The sequence below is a fragment of the Felis catus genome, chromosome D1, assembly GCF_018350175.1.
Source record: "Felis catus isolate Fca126 chromosome D1, F.catus_Fca126_mat1.0, whole genome shotgun sequence".
In the NCBI taxonomy this organism is placed as follows: domain Eukaryota; kingdom Metazoa; phylum Chordata; class Mammalia; order Carnivora; family Felidae; genus Felis; species Felis catus.
The window spans coordinates 115,217,259-115,232,459 of record NC_058377.1 but is presented as its reverse complement, the minus strand read 5'-3'; the positions used below and the strand labels follow the sequence as shown (position 1 = coordinate 115,232,459).

Genomic DNA, 15,201 nt, shown 5'->3' with positions numbered 1-15,201 from the left:
TGTACCCTGGAGAAGGAGGGGCCCTAAGCTCCCTATCAGGGTCCAGACCACACCTGCTCCCTCTCTGCATCAGAAACTCATTTCCCAACGCTTGTTCACCTGGGACGGCTGCTCATTCCAAAGCTGGAGATGTTAAAGGACAATAAGGTGGACATCCTGGAGGGGCCCCAGAGCTCAGCTCCCATGGCCACCACCGTGATCAACATCCAGACTGAGACGTCCGTGCCCGACCACATCGTCTGGTCCCTGTTCAACACAATCTTCATGAACTGGTGCTGCCTGGGCTTCGTGGCCTTTGCCTACTCCGTGAAGGTGGGTGTGTGTGCTGGGGGGGTTCTCCCAGAAAGTGCAGGTGAGCCTGGGGAGGTCCGCCTGCCCCGAGGGCATGTGGTGGGGGGGGATGGGGAGTCCATGTGTGGTAGCAGTGAGGCTGCAGGAGGGGCCCGGGGATGGCCAAGAGTGGCCTTTGTCCCCAGTTCCCAAGGACATCCCTCAGACTGAGATGTGGCTCCAGGGCTCTCCCAGAAAGAACAAAGGAACTCACCGGAAGCCTCCTCTCAGTGGGAGAGGCCAGTGACTGGACCTATGCAGAGGGAGGGGGCGCCCTGGGGTCTCCAGGAGAGGCCGAGAGTCTGAAGAAGGAACTAGAGGCCCCAGGAGGGACGGGACCCAAGGGCCACTGTCCTGCTCAGGCTCTGGGAAAGGGGGGTGGGTCCCCGACCGGGGCGAAGGGCATGTGGAGGCTGCTGTGGACGGGGACCAGCCTGGCTCTCGCCAGAACCCGCCCCTGATCCCCCTCTCCATCTCCTTTCCCCAGTCTAGGGACCGGAAGATGGTGGGTGACCTGATCGGGGCCCAGACCTATGCCTCCACCGCCAAGTGCCTGAACATCTGGGCCCTGGTCCTGGGCATCCTTCTGACCATTGGATTCATTGTTCTTCTGGTGATTGCCTACTTGACGGCCTACAGTATCATTTTAAGGGTTATGCAGAATAGCAGAGGCCACCACTAGCTGCTCATGGCAGGAGACACCAGTCCTCCAGCATCCATTGTGGCTGTGCTTCCCATGCTTCCTGGGCTGTTGTGTTGGGCCCGTCCCTCAGCACCCACCCCTGTACCCTGTGCTTGAGCAGACTTCCCTGACCACAACTGAACGCAATAAAGTACCCTTGTGTGTGACGGTGCGGTGACGTCTCCTGGGTGGGGGGCCCTGCCGGGAGTCGCCAGCCTGCCCCTGAGACCGAGCCCACCGCCCCCCTTGCCCAGCTGTGCAGCTCTGGCTGGGGCAGGGCATGTCCTCAGCTGGTGCTGGTTTCTGGCCTCCTGCTGGGAACAACAGCTGCACCGGGGTCCTAGGATAGGGGACCCTGGCGCCAGGAGGTCCCGTGTGCAGAGCACCCTTGGGCCTGAGGGTGAGGGTCCCTCCCCAGGTGTGTGGCAGGGTGGTGCTGGAGAGAACGGGAACGGGCAGCTCGGGCCCTCTGGGATGGCCGTGGGGTTTGGCACCTGTGGGCGCAGCGGACGGACGGAGCCGCGGGCTCCCAGCCCCTCCTGGGAGTTCTAGACTTCGCCGCACTCGGCAAGCCCCCCAGCTCTGTCTTTGCTCCTCTGGGGCTGGGGGTGGGGATAGAGCTCTCCACCGTGGGCTGACTGCAGAAGCCAATCATCAGACCTGGCGAGGAGGCCCCGATGGACAGGAAGCCTGAGGGGAAGGACTCACTCCCTCAACCCAAACGGAACCGGCCCTGCAGGGGGAGCGACTGCCCCTGCAGGGGGAGCGACTGCCCGGTGCCCCAGGAAGGGTCTCCCAGCCGCTGGGGCCTCAGGCCTTGGTGTGAGCTTTTGCCAGAGCCCAGGCTGCACCTGGGGACCCAGAGGCCATCCTCAGCCCTGCAGGAAGAGCTTGCCCCAGGCAGGCATTCCTGTCCCAGGCCCCAGAGGGACTGGGTGGGGTCGCACTGTGGTGGCCAAGCCCCCAGGCCCTGCACAGCCACCCCGGAGAGGCTGGCTGGCGAGTCCCGGTGGCCACAGGCGGCGGTCAGGGAGGGAGCCCCTCGTCTCCGTGCGCTTCGCCCGCTGGGACAGCCAGGCTCGCCTGGGTTCCTGCGGTGGGGCCAGGTCAGGCCCTGCGGCTCCCCTCCTGTTGACGTCTGCAGCTCTTCACACTGGGTTCCCGGTTCAGTCCCCGCACAAGGTCCACACCCCCGGTGTCCACCTGTGCACACCCTGTCCCTGGGCGGGACTCTGGTTGGGGTGCCCTGGGTGGGCCGTGAAGCGCGCAGGGGTCCCAGGGGTGTGAGCGGCAGTGGGACGGCCCCAGGCAGGTGGGGGGTGGAGAGGGGACGCTGGTGGATCCGGCCCTCTGGGTCCCGGAAGGGCTTGCTCCAGATGGCCCAGGGGCCAGCCAGGGTCAGGGGAAGGGCCGGCCATGTGCTTCAGGCCCCCATTCCCCAGCCGGATGGGCTGCGTGGGTCTCACATTCCCAGATCAGGCAGCTCTCAAAAAGGACGGTCATATTGGGCATAACCCCATCTGAGCTGCAGTGACCTGGGTCTACGGTCCTGCTAGACAGGTGACCCTCTCTTGTAGCCAACAAACACTCATGATGTCCAGCTTTTGCAAATCACAGGTGAGAGCCGAGGCATCATGCAGTAAGGTCCTGGGTACTGACCGTGGGCTTGCAGGGGCCCAGCCCTGCACAGCCCTGGTCCTCAGAGCCCCCCTCCAGCTCTGGCACCGACCTGGCCAAGGCGTCCTGGGTCTCCTGGAGGTAGGCAGTGCTTGGGTGGGGGTGGGCAGTGGGAGGTGGGGGTGGTGTCGGCTGGCCAGCTGGTGGGGTAGAGGGAGATGGGCAGGGCCGCGCAGGTGGGAGGCATCCCAAGTTTTTCCAAAGAGCACTTGGGAGGGAATATTCTCTTCCGGCTTTGCGTGGACTGATCCCAGGAGGGAGACAGACTGGCAGGACTCCTGAGATGCCCTGTTCAGTCCTGACTGGGGATGAGGGTAGGGAGGACAGATGTGCTCCCAGAAGCTCCCAGCCACGAACCCCTGGGTCCCTTGGTGGAGGAGCCACGCACATGGACAGTGAGGCCTTCCATGCCAGGAGCCGATCCATCCAGCCTTCCTGATAGCACACCCCGGGCAGCCGGCGGAAGGGCAACGCACAGCGACCCTCCGAATGGGAAGCTACTGGTATCCCTCCTCTTACTCATCATGGCCATCCCCATGGTCCAATTGGCACTGATGATTCAAAAGAAACCCGTGGGGGCAAACTCAGGGATATTTTCTGGGGATGACCCCCAGGACAAAAAAGAAACCTTATATCCAGCCGGTGCCACCCCCGCCTGCCCGTCCCCTACCTAAAGGAAGGATAGCCCCATATGTTCCCAGCCAGGGAGGGGCGCACACGGGTTCGAAAGCCCCACTCCGGCAACAAAGCAGTGTCTCTATGGCTACGAGTTGCTCCAACCCCTAGGCCCACTTGGCCCCCAGGAGGCATTCCAGATGGTAACTGGACCTGGTGGGTTAAGGTACAGAATGGTTCATTAGTTCCCAGGTATACGTTGTCTCTCTGGGAGCGCATAAGGCGTGGGTTCCCAGCCCTCTTGGCTCCCTCCAGGCACCCCAGACCAAAGCGAATACTTTTGTTCCTTCTACCGCAAACAGTTCAAAGGAACAATTAAGAAGTCATGTCCCTGTAAACGTTCCACTCGAGGTGTTGAGAGCTAGATGACCTTTCACGAAAATAGCAAAGCAAATGCTTTATAGACCATAAATAAACGTAGATACATAATGAAAATAATATGAAGAAATTAATCGATAAGCAAAGGCCAGGAGGGAACGTTACAAGAAAATAACCATGAGGTTCCTTGATGGGCGATTACACAAAGGAACGTGTTTAGAATTAGGTAAAGCCGAGAAGCGTAGGTGACGCACGCTACAAGGAAATCGCTAACAAATAGAACGCCAGGCTTGCCACAGTAAAGCGGCCAGTCGGACACACTGCTGTCGTGTCCATTTGTTATTCTCGCCGATGCCGTTCATCCTTCGGGAACCCCTGGACCTGCTGGGGCTGGACTCCGGCACCTTCCGGAAGGCTTGGGTCTGGTGTGGGGGAATGAAGGTAAGCCCTTGATGGGTTTTTTTCCTTCCTCCCTTCCTGCCTTCCTTCCTGCCTTCCTTCCTTCCTCCCTTCCTGCCTTCCTGCCTTTTTTCCTTCCTTCTTTCCTGTCTTTGTTCCACCCTTCCTTCCTTCCTCCTTTCCTTCCTTCCTTCCTTATCCTTCCTTCCTCCCTTCCTGCCTTCCTTCCTCCCTTCCTACCTTCCTTCCTCCCTTCATGCCTTCTTTCCTCCCTTCCTCCCTTCCTTCCTTTCTTCTTTCCTTCTTTCTTGCTCCTTTCCTTCCTTCCTACTTTCCTTCCTTCCTACTTTCCTTCCTTCCTTCCTTCTTTCTTGCCTGCCTTTCTTCCTTCCTTCTTTCATCCCTTCCTGCCTTTCTTCCTCCCTTCCTGCCTGCCTTCCTTCCTCTATTCCTTCCCTCCTCCTTTCCCTCCTCCTTTCCTTCCTTCCCTCCTACCTTCCTTTCTTCCTGCCTGCCTTCCTTCCTCCCTTCCTTCCCTCCTCCTTTCCTTCCTGCCTTCCTTCCTCCCTTCCTGCCTCCCTTCCTGCCTCCCTTCCTCCCTTCCTGCCTTCCTTCCTCCCTTCCTGTCTTCCTGCCTCCCTTCCTCCCTCCCTTCCTCCCTTCCTGCCTCCCTTCCTCCCTTCCTGCCTCCCTTCCTGCCTTCCTTCCTCCCTTCCTGCCTCCCTTCCTGCCTTCCTTCCTCCCTTCCTGCCTCCCTTCCTGTCTTCCTGCCTCCCTTCCTCCCTTCCTGCCTCCCTTCCTCCCTTCCTGCCTTCCTTCCTCCCTTCCTGCCTTCCTTCCTCCCTTCCTGTCTTCCTGCCTCCCTTCCTCCCTCCCTTCCTCCCTTCCTGCCTCCCTTCCTCCCTTCCTTCCTCCCTTCCTGCCTCCCTTCCTGTCTTCCTGCCTCCCTTCCTCCCTCCCTTCCTCCCTTCCTGCCTCCCTTCCTCCCTTCCTGCCTCCCTTCCTCCCTTCCTGCCTCCCTTCCTACCTCCCTTCCTCCCTTCCTGCCTTCCTTCCTCCCTTCCTGTCTCCCTTCCTCCCTTCCTCCCTCCCTTCCTGCCTGCCTGCCTTCCTTCCTCCCTTCCTGCCTGCTTTCCTTCCTTCCTGCCTGCCTGCCTTCCTCCCTTCTATGTAATAATACAAGTGCCTGACTCAGTCATTTATTGCAGAGGTGCCCATTTCGAAGATGGCTGTCTCCAGTGAACACACTGAGAGCACGCAAACAACATGATGTGCATGGCCAGCTGCGACACATCTTGATTGGTTCTGATAATGGACTATTTGGGCCGCTTGTCTTTTCTTTTCCTGTGCTTTAACTTCCTGGGGTTCTGTTTTGGCAGCTCACATGCGCTCTCTCCTTCTCCCTCTTCCCTTCCCCCTCTACATCCCCCTCCCTCCAACCCACACCCTGAACTTGTTTTGTGGCCACACCTGTGCTGTGTGATTTCCAGGCCTGATATTTTTAAAGTTTTTCAGAGTTTCCTGAGAGTCATAGCTGGAGGGTTTCTTGCAATCCTAGGAACCACCAGGGCAGGTCCAGGCACAACACTGGTTGTTAAAAAGCTGAGACCCAACAAAGCAGGTAGACGGTGGGGAGAGCCCAGGGCTGAGGGAAAGTCTCCAGGCCCCCCCCACACACACACACACCCCTCAATAGGGAAGTGGGATAGCAGCTGACCCGGCCTGACTTGAGTGCCAGGACAGGAAGCTCCCCCTACCTCCTCAGCGTCAAGCCCTGCCCTCGTGTAACCTGACACTCTGTCCCTCATCCACCCTCCTGGTACCCAGCCAGTTTACAACTTTTGAAAGCTAGGAAATAGAAACTTTGGAGAAATCGAAACTGCCAGGGGAGGGAGGAGTCAGAGCACCCTTCAGCATCCTGACCGCAGCCGCTCATCTCAGATGGTGAACCCCAAAACTCTTGCCTCTCTGGTAACTGCCTAAAAGAACCCAAGTTGAAGGTTTTTCACAGAATGAGAGCATTTACCGAGGATGAATGTTATCTGAGTGACCCCTCTGTATGCCAGGGCAAACATATCTACACTTACTGCTCTTCTCTTGAAGCCAAAGCCCCTAACCCTAACCCTCACCCACACCCTGACCCTCACCCCTAACCCTGACCCTGACCCTGATCCTGACCCTAACCCATTCCCGTGCTCTAGATGGCATAGACCTTCCTGTTTTTGAACCTCTCGTGTATGTGGGGTTTCTAAACATACAAAATTAAATTTTATTTTCTCCTGTTAATCGTTCTCATGTCAACTTAGCCAAAATAGTTTTTGAAGGGTAGAGGGAAGTTTTTCCACGCTGATGCTGAGTGTCTGCCCCACAGAAGCCTCTGCCTTCTCCAAAGGGTCCCAGGAGAGAGAATGTTGGGAGCTCCGGCACATGCGGGGATAAAAAGGGCCTCTCTGATCTGGAACGTTCCACTGTGTCCTCTAATGCATTGGTACTGGGCCCACTCAGAGCTCTGACTTGGTGATCTTATACAACCCTGCTTACGTGGGCAGGTCTGCCACCAGGTCAGCTGATGTCCATGTCCGCACCTGGCTGGCCCCACCACAAAGGTTCTCACGCAGAAGGCCAATGACGCCAAAATCGTTGTCAGAGGGAAGGGAGGTGGGGGGTACAGGCTTCCACTTATGGAATGAGTGAGTCACGAGGATGAAAAGCACAGGAGAGCGGATACAGTCAATGACGTTGTCATATGTTGTGTGGTGACAGATGGCAGCTACACTTGTGCTGAGCCCAGCATAACAGACAGGCTTGTGGAATCACTACGTTGTACACCTGAAACCAGTTAACATTGCGTGTCAACTCTCCTTCAATTTAAAAAAATCAATCACTATAATACTCCATATTAAAAGAATGAAGAAAAAACACCATGTGATCATCTCAGTTCCTGCAGAAAAAGTATTTGACAAAATCCAACAACCTTTCATGATAACACACACACACACACACACACACACACACACACACACCTAGAAATAGAAGGGAAATTCGTCAACCTGATAAAGGACGTCTATGGACAACTCACAGCTGATGTTACACTCCATGATGAAAGACTGAAAGCTTTTCCCCTAAGATCCAGAACGAGGCGATAATGTGTGCTCACTCCACGTGCAGCCGACATTGGACTAAAGGTTCCAATCAGGGCAACAAGGCAAGAAAATGTAAAGTGGGGGCATCCAGATTGAAAAGGAAAAACTAAAACTATCTCTACATGCAGATGACATGACCTTATAATAGACAATCTTAACAAAATCACTAAAAAAATTGAAGAGATTAGCAAAATTGCAGGGGACAAAAGCAACACATGCAAATCACCAACAACGAGCAACCCTATGATGTAACCAAGGAAACAGTTCCATTTACAACAGCATCATAACCCTAAGATGCTTGGTAAGAAATTTACCCACAGACTTGCAAGACTGGTGTGCTGGAAGCTACAGATGATTGCTGAGAGGAATTAAAGAAGCATAAATAAACAAAAGCCAACCCACGTGCGCACCCCTGAATTCTTGATATGGTTAATATGGCAATACTGCCCAAATTTATCTACAGTTTTGATGTAATCACCATCAAAATTCCCACTGCGTTCTTTGTTGTTCTTTTTTTTTTTTTCTTTCCAGAAATGGTCAAGTGGATCCTAAAATTCACATGGAATCATCAGGCCAAGACAATCTGGACAAATCAGAACAAAGTTGGAGGCCTGCACTTGGTGATTTCAAAACTTCCTATGAAGCCGTAGTAATCCAGACAGTGTGGCACTGGCGTGAGGACAGGCACACAGGCCAACGGAATACAATTTAGAGTCCAGTAATAACCCTGTACTTTGTGGTCAACTGACATTCAACAAGGGGGCCAATACCTTTCCAAAATGGCGCTGGGCAACTGACATCCACGCGGAAAGGAACGGAGATGGACCTTTATCTTGCGAAGTATACAAACATTAACTCAAAATGTTTCAAAGACCCAATATAAGAGCTAAAACTACAAAACGGTTACACAGACAAAACGGTTCGATTAGGCAACGGGCTTCTTAAACATGAGACAAGCAACAAACAAAAATGGATAAATCGCACGGCGTCAGTGAATTAACACGTTTGTGCCTCAGAGGACTCTCTCAAGAAAGTGAGAAGGCGACCAGAAAACTAGGAGAGAATTCTTGCAATTCCCATATCCGATAAGGGGCTGGTGTTCAGAATGTAAAAGAACTGTTACAATTCAACCAGGAGACAAACAGCCCGATGAGTAAAAGGACAAAGGCTCGACCAGACGTTCTGCAGGCCCATGAACGACCCCCAAGCAGGTGAGAAGGGGTCTCGTGGCAGCACTCACCAAGGACACGCGCCAGACCACAAGGACACAGCACTGACAGTCAATGGAGCGGCTCTAACTTGTTTACGGTACCCCAAGTGTTGGTGAGGATGGGAGAAGTAGAAGCTGTCATACATGCTGTGGAAACAGTCTGGCAGCTCCTCAGAAAGTTCTGACATGACTCAGTCCTTCCACGCCTGGGAATGCACTGAAGGGCAGAAAAACGTGTTCACACAAAACTTGCACACAAGTGTTTCCAACAGCATTATTCATAAGAACCAAAAATGTCTGTAAATTGATGACTGAAGAAGCAAATACATGGTACCCTTACCGTACAATACCTGTCACCCATCAGAAGGAAGGCAGTTCTGATTTGTGTGGCCACGTGGGTGAGCACTGGAAGCATGAGCTCAGTGAGATAAGGCCAACGAGAAGGCCGCGGCCCGTAGGCTTACAGGCCTGCACGGAATGCGTGACAGAAGGGAAATCCAACCACACAGAAGGCGGAGAGGCCCTTCTAGGAAGTAAGGTTCAGCAGATGTGGGCACTGCATCATGGGTACCTGGTTTCGTTTGCCACGGGGAAAACGCTCAGGGCCACGTGGTTGTGAGAGCTGCACAGACCGAGAAATAGGAAAAGCCACGTAAATTGTGCACTTTTGATGGGTAAAATGGCAAACTTTTGTGTTATGCAAATTTTACCTGATTAAAAATTAAATCATATACCCTTTAAATTAAATAAAGTAAATGGGGCACCTGGGAGGCTCAGTCGGTTAAGCATCCGACTTCAGCTCAGGTCATGATCTCATGGTTCGTGGGTTCGAGCCCCATGTGGCGCTCTGTGCTGACAGCTCGGAGCCCGGAGCAGCTTCGGATTCTGTGTCTCCCTCTCTCTCTACCCCTCTCCTGCTCACACTTTGTGTCTCTCTGTCTCAAAAATAAACAAACATTAAAAAATTTTTTAAACGGACAAATGAGAGTCAAAATACATATGATTAGGCAGAACACATCCCTCGGCAAGCTGTCAGCACGTTTTACCTTCGTGCACGAGAGGGGACGTCTTTAGCAGCCACGTGGTGGAAAGGGACACACAGGTGAGCTACTGCCCACCGTCTCCGCTCCACAAGCAGGGGCAGCGTGTGGGTGGCTCCGAATGACCTCGGTGGGGGTTGCATCCCACAGACACCGGAGAGGGCAGCGCATCGGGGCTCAGACTGGTGGCACCCCGCTGGGGCCTGCAGGCATCCGTCCCAGCCCCTCACCGCCCTCACCCCACGCGGGGCCCCGGGGCCAGCTTCTCTCCCTCTCCGCCCTCTGACTGCCCATGTGCACACGGGCTCGCTTAGTGGGGACAGCCCTGAGGGCAGTGGAGCCACACAGGGCCCTCGACAGGCAGGGTTCAACGCAGGCGTGGGTTCCAGGGGACACCAGACGTGGTAAGTGCAGGAAGCAGCTGACACACGGGGAGGGGACCCAGGGAGGGGCCCCAGTGCCCGAGACCCAGACTTGAGGCTGGTCTGGGGGCCTGGACGCCACAGGGCCTCCAGGGTGAAGGCAAGAGCTCCTGGCAGGCCAGGACCCGGCCATCGGCACCCACAGCGCGCGGGCCAGGACCACAGGCAGTGAGAGAGCAACTTGACCCTTTACTCTTAGAAAGAGCGGTGTCCTGGCGACAAAGCTGACCTGAGTCTGTCCTGAGAAGGGGGGCATGGGCCTGACAGTGGAAGAAGATGACCGGGACTTCCTACCATGACCCCCAGACAACACCTATGTGACACGATGGGGCAGGAGGGAGGGAGGAAGGATGGGGCGTTCAGGAAAGCTGGCCCTGTGCTCCCAGCAGCTGCCAAATGGCCCGGATCCTCCTTTCTCCCACCACAGCCGGCTCCTGGTTTCCGGCACCCTTGGGAGATGCTAGAGGCTCCCTCCAGGGCAGGCGACACAGGCTGCTGGGTCCTGACCTGCCAGCGCTCCCTCCCACCCCCCGCCCTGCCGCCCCACCGCTGGAACGTGGACTTCAGAGCCAGGAAAAGTCAACAGAGTCCAGACAGAGAGGAGGCCTGTGACTGCTGAGGTGTGGGCTTTGGGGCTTCGGGGGCTCTCTCTGGGGGCTGCAGTGTGGAGTCCGTATGGGAGCCTGCAGCAGGCTTGGGGCTGGGGTGGGGGCAGGGTGGGGAGACTCACATCTGAGGAAAAGTCCCCAGGGCCCACACACACCCCTGACAGAGGCTGTGGTAGGGGAGCGGAGACAGGACCCAGGACCCGAAGTGAGAGCCGGGGACAGGAAGCCCCCCTGAGACCACAGCCCTTCCTCCCGCCCCGCCCTGGTGTAACCTGACACCAAGTGCTTGGTCACGCCCTCCTAGTGCCCAACCAATTCCCAATTCCCCAAACCACCATGAAAAGGAAATCTTTGAAGAAATCGAAACTACCCGGGAGGGGAGAGCCCTGAGCAGCCCCAGCATTCGGACCGCAGCACCTCCGTCTCGCACCATGAACCGCAATGCCCAGCCCTTCCTTCCTGGCACCCACACTGGTGTCCCCCCAACTTATGAGATGCTCAAGGAGGAGCATGAGGTGGCGGTACTCGGGGGGCCCCAGAGCCCAGCTCCCATGGCCACCACCGTGATCAACATCCAGACTGAGACGTCCGTGCCCGACCACATCGTCTGGTCCCTGTTCAACACAATCTTCATGAACTGGTGCTGCCTGGGCTTCGTGGCCTTTGCCTACTCCGTGAAGGTGGGTGTGTGTGTTGGGGGGGTTCTCCCAGAAAGTGCAGGTGAGCCTGGGGAGGTCCGCCTGCCCCGAGGGCATGTGGGGGGGGATGGGGAGTCCATGTGTGGTAGCAGTGAGGCTGCAGGAGGGGCCCGGGGATGGCCAAGAGTGGCCTTTGTCCCCAGTTCCCAAGGACATCCCTCAGACTGAGATGTGGCTCCAGGGCTCTCCCAGAAAGAACAAAGGAACTCACCAGAAGCCTCCTCTCAGTGGGAGAGGCCAGTGACTGGACCTACGCAGAGGGAGGGGGCGCCCTGGGGTCTCCAGGAGAGGCCGAGAGTCTGAAGAAGGAGCTGGAGGCCCCAGGAGGGACGGGACCCAAGGGCCACTGTCCTGCTCAGGCTCTGGGAAAGGGGGGTGGGTCCCCGACCGGGGCGAAGGGCATGTGGAGGCTGCTGTGGACGGGGACCGGCCTGGCTCTCGCCAGGACCCGCCCCTGATCCCCCTCTCCATCTCCTCTCCCCAGTCTAGGGACCGGAAGATGGTGGGTGACGTGATCGGGGCCCAGACCTATGCCTCCACCGCCAAGTGCCTGAACATCTGGGCCCTGGTCCTGGGCATCCTTCTCACCCTTACGTTCATCATTCTTTTCTTCACTGGCTCACTGGTGGTTTTCCAAGCAATTTCAGAAATGATGAAAGGTTATGGAGGGTACTAGCAGTTGTCCATGGCCTGAGGCCATCACTCCTGTCACAGCATTTTGTGTACACGTCAGTCTACAACTGAATTCAATAAAGCATGTGTGTGTGTGTGTGTGTGTGTGTGTGTGTGTGCTGTGTTTGTACCTGGGAGGGGCCCCATTGAGACTCTTCAGCCTGCCCCTAGGCCCATGTCCCCCAGTGCCCCCCTGCACCCAGCCCTGTGTCCTTTGTGTGGTCCCAGGCACATCCTCAGGCCTTGCGGGTATCTGGCTTCAGGCTGGGGGCAACTAATAGACAATAGTTGTATGTAGGGGCCCCTACTTCCCAGAGGTCTGAGCCCTAAGCAGAATGGGTTCATTTGTGGCAAGGCGGCACTGAGGCCAGAACGTTCTTAGCTTCCAGGAATGCACCGGCTGGGGAGAGTCGCAGGGCACCTGATACAGGGAGTCCACAGTCCACTTCTGGAGCTGCAGCCCCAGCCGGCCGTGCCCTCGCCCTGACTGGAAGTCAGCTCCCTAACCTCCTCTGTCATGGCCTCCACATTGTGGGCGATGTGCATGGCCCAGTGCCCACCCAGCCCACACCAGCTGGACAAGTGAGGTGGAACTGGGGTGGTGATAGCCTCCCCTTTCCTCCCTTGTACACCCAGACCCCCGCTGGGGCTCCCCCACACCTCTGTCCCTGCTCCCACAGTGCCCTAACTCGAGGATGCATCAGGCCGGTTGGGGTACCCTGGGCGGAGGAGGGCACCTGGGCAGATCTGCCCCTCCGGGGTGGGGAAAGACTTGCTTCGGCCGCCAAGGGGTAGGCCCCAAATCCCTGCCCAAAGGGCAGGGCGACTGCGACCTTCCCTGACCCCAGAGCCCGGAAAGGGATCCAAGGCCTTGGCCAGGAGCTGCCCAGACCCTCTTGTGCCGTGAGCACATCTGTCCTTCCTACCCTCATCCCCCCTCAGGACTGAATCTGGGCACCTCAGGAGCCCTGGCCGTCCAGCTTCCTCCTGGGATCACTCCATGCAAAGCCAGAAGAGACTATTCCCTCCCAGGTGCTCTGTGGAAACACTTGGGATGCGTACCCCACCAGCCGGCCCCGCCACCCCCACCCCCCCACCTCCCCACCTCCCAGCACAGCCCAACATGGGGTAGGGCCCCTCAAGTTGTTCTCTCGCCGCCTGCGGTCCTGGCCCGCGCGCTGTGGGTGCCGATGGCCGGGTCCTGGCCTGCCAGGAGCTCTTGCCTTCACCCTGGAGGCCCTGTGGCGTCCAGGCCCCCAGACCAGCCTCAAGTCTGGGTCTCGGGCACTGGGGCCCCTCCCTGGGTCCCCTCCCCGTGTGTCAGCTGCTTCCTGCACTTACCACGTCTGGTGTCCCCTGGAACCCACGCCTGCGTTGAACCCTGCCTGTCGAGGGCCCTGTGTGGCTCCACTGCCCTCAGGGCTGTCCCCACTAAGCGAGCCCGTGTGCTCATGGGCAGTCAGAGGGCGGAGAGGGAGAGAAGCTGGCCCCGGGGCCCCGCGTGGGGTGAGGGCGGTGAGGGGCTGGGACGGATGCCTGCAGGCCCCAGCGGGGTGCCACCAGTCTGAGCCCCGATGCGCTGCCCTCTCCGGTGTCTGTGGGATGCAACCCCCACCGAGGTCATTCGGAGCCACCCACACGCTGCCCCTGCTTGCGGAGCGGAGACGGCGGGCAGTAGCTCACCTGTGTGTCCCTTTCCACCACGTGGCTGCTAAAGACGTCCCCTCTCGTGCACGAAGGTAAAACGTGCTGACAGCTTGCCAATCTGTTTTCAGAATGATGGCTTTCGTGGTACGTAATTTATGTGATTGATAATTACAAGATTTAATCTTAGTTGTGGAGCCCCTCTCCTACAGGACATCTCTCAGGCTACCGAGCCTGGATTTCATCCTGAAAGTGACATGTAACCTGTGTGCCCAGTTGTGCATCCACATGCACAGACCTCTATCCAAGCCCCCGGTCCCACCTTCCCCTCTGTCTCCTGCCGCCCCTGGAGCGCTGGGACACTTTCTCCATGTCTATTCTATGAGCGTCCACTTCTCCCCACACCCACAGGGTGGCCAGTGCCTGCCTGCAGCTGTGCTCCCAGGAACCATTCCCTTCCCGTGGATCCTCAGGACACCCTTGAGCGAGGGGGTATGTAGAGCATTAGACCGCAGGACACCCTGGGTGGGTGTGGGTACAAGCCCCAGCTCTGTCCAGATCTCTGCTCACACCGAGCTGACCCCTGGAGCACCGGGCTGGGAAATCTTTCTTTTCCATCATCTGGTTCGCAGGGGCTCTCCCCGCAGCCCTGGTGGGAGCAGAGGGACAGGCGTGCACAGCAGTGGTGGGTGACACGGGGGTGCAAACTGCCCGTTTGATCTGGAACGTTCCACCTCCACCCTCTCACGCATCCCTGCTGACTTGGCGGGGCTGAGACAGCCCTGCTCGTGGTAGGCAGGTCTGCCACCTGGTGGCCCGTGTCCGTCTTTAGAGATCTGGGCAGGTCACTGTCCACACACCCCAGGCCTGAGGACCACTGGGTCTACATCTGGCACAGCAGCTGGCGACGCGGGGCTCCCGCCGGGCCGGTCTGCAGCACTCCACTGTCTCTGCCAAGGTCCTGGGTCCGGGGATCAGACTGGTGAATGAAATGGGGCTCTGGTGGGCGCCAGCACCGCTGCACCCGTTAGGTTCGAGGGTGGCACTGATTTCTGCTGCCCTTCGGGATGAGACACTGTTCTTTATTTCTCTCCCGGTGGGGGCAGGGGGGCAATTGCAGACGTCTCCACCTGGCTGGCCCCACCACCACGGCTCTGACCCCGAGGGCCACTGATCCAATGTGAGGATGAGCCAACCACCCTTTCTTTCTTTTCCGGTAACTCGTCTGAGGAGTGGAAACTGCCTCCGTCCTGGGGAGTTCCAGGGGCCCCCCTGAGAGTTTGATTTGGGCCTGGAGCCCCTGATTCTTTGGACCCGATGTGCCCGACCTGAAAAAGAGGCCAGGGTGAGGCTTTGGCTGTTGAGATACTTACCTGGGCCCTGAGTCCAACAGTATTTAAGAAGTGCGAGTCTCGTGTCTTCAGGGTCCGGTACAAAGAACCCAGCCTGTGCTGCCGTGCGGACGCTGAGGGATGTGCTTTGGCCCAGAAACCTCGGGCGGCAGCATCCTTCCCCCGGGGTTCCACGCTCTTTCAGTCCCTGGATCTGTTCTGAGACCAGCTCACAGTGCGGGCTCAGGGACCTGCTTTCCCATCCCAGCCTCCTTGGCTGGAAGAAGCTGAGGAACATCGTTTGCCTGTCCTCATGGCCACCGGGCCATCCCAGCAGGCAGTTATTAAGCCC

At 57.5% G+C, this 15,201-nt stretch overlaps 2 protein-coding genes and 1 long non-coding RNA gene across 3 annotated transcripts; 2 read left to right on the top strand and 1 right to left on the bottom strand.

Annotated features, from left to right (window-relative positions):
* The first annotated feature begins 14 nt into the window (after positions 1 to 14).
* On the top strand, positions 15 to 1,179 carry LOC101086846 (interferon-induced transmembrane protein 1). The gene is made up of 2 exons (XM_003993844.6): positions 15 to 312; positions 818 to 1,179. Exons 1-2 carry the CDS (start codon positions 130 to 132, stop codon positions 1,010 to 1,012), a joined length of 378 nt encoding a protein of 125 aa, XP_003993893.1. The 5' UTR covers positions 15 to 129; the 3' UTR covers positions 1,013 to 1,179.
* A 5,142-nt stretch (positions 1,180 to 6,321) lies between these two features.
* Positions 6,322 to 9,260, bottom strand: LOC102900859. Its single transcript, XR_441383.5, has 4 exons — positions 9,199 to 9,260; positions 8,775 to 9,056; positions 8,465 to 8,651; positions 6,322 to 6,910 (listed from the first exon to the last, which is right to left on the bottom strand). It is a non-coding gene; the product is annotated as an uncharacterized LOC102900859 (long non-coding RNA).
* A 1,565-nt stretch (positions 9,261 to 10,825) lies between these two features.
* On the top strand, positions 10,826 to 11,975 carry LOC101100838 (interferon-induced transmembrane protein 3). Its single transcript, XM_003993816.6, has 2 exons — positions 10,826 to 11,184; positions 11,687 to 11,975. The coding sequence occupies exons 1-2, from the start codon at positions 10,936 to 10,938 to the stop codon at positions 11,876 to 11,878; spliced, it is 441 nt and encodes a 146-aa protein (XP_003993865.1). The 5' UTR covers positions 10,826 to 10,935; the 3' UTR covers positions 11,879 to 11,975.
* Positions 11,976 to 15,201: the final 3,226 nt, after the last annotated feature.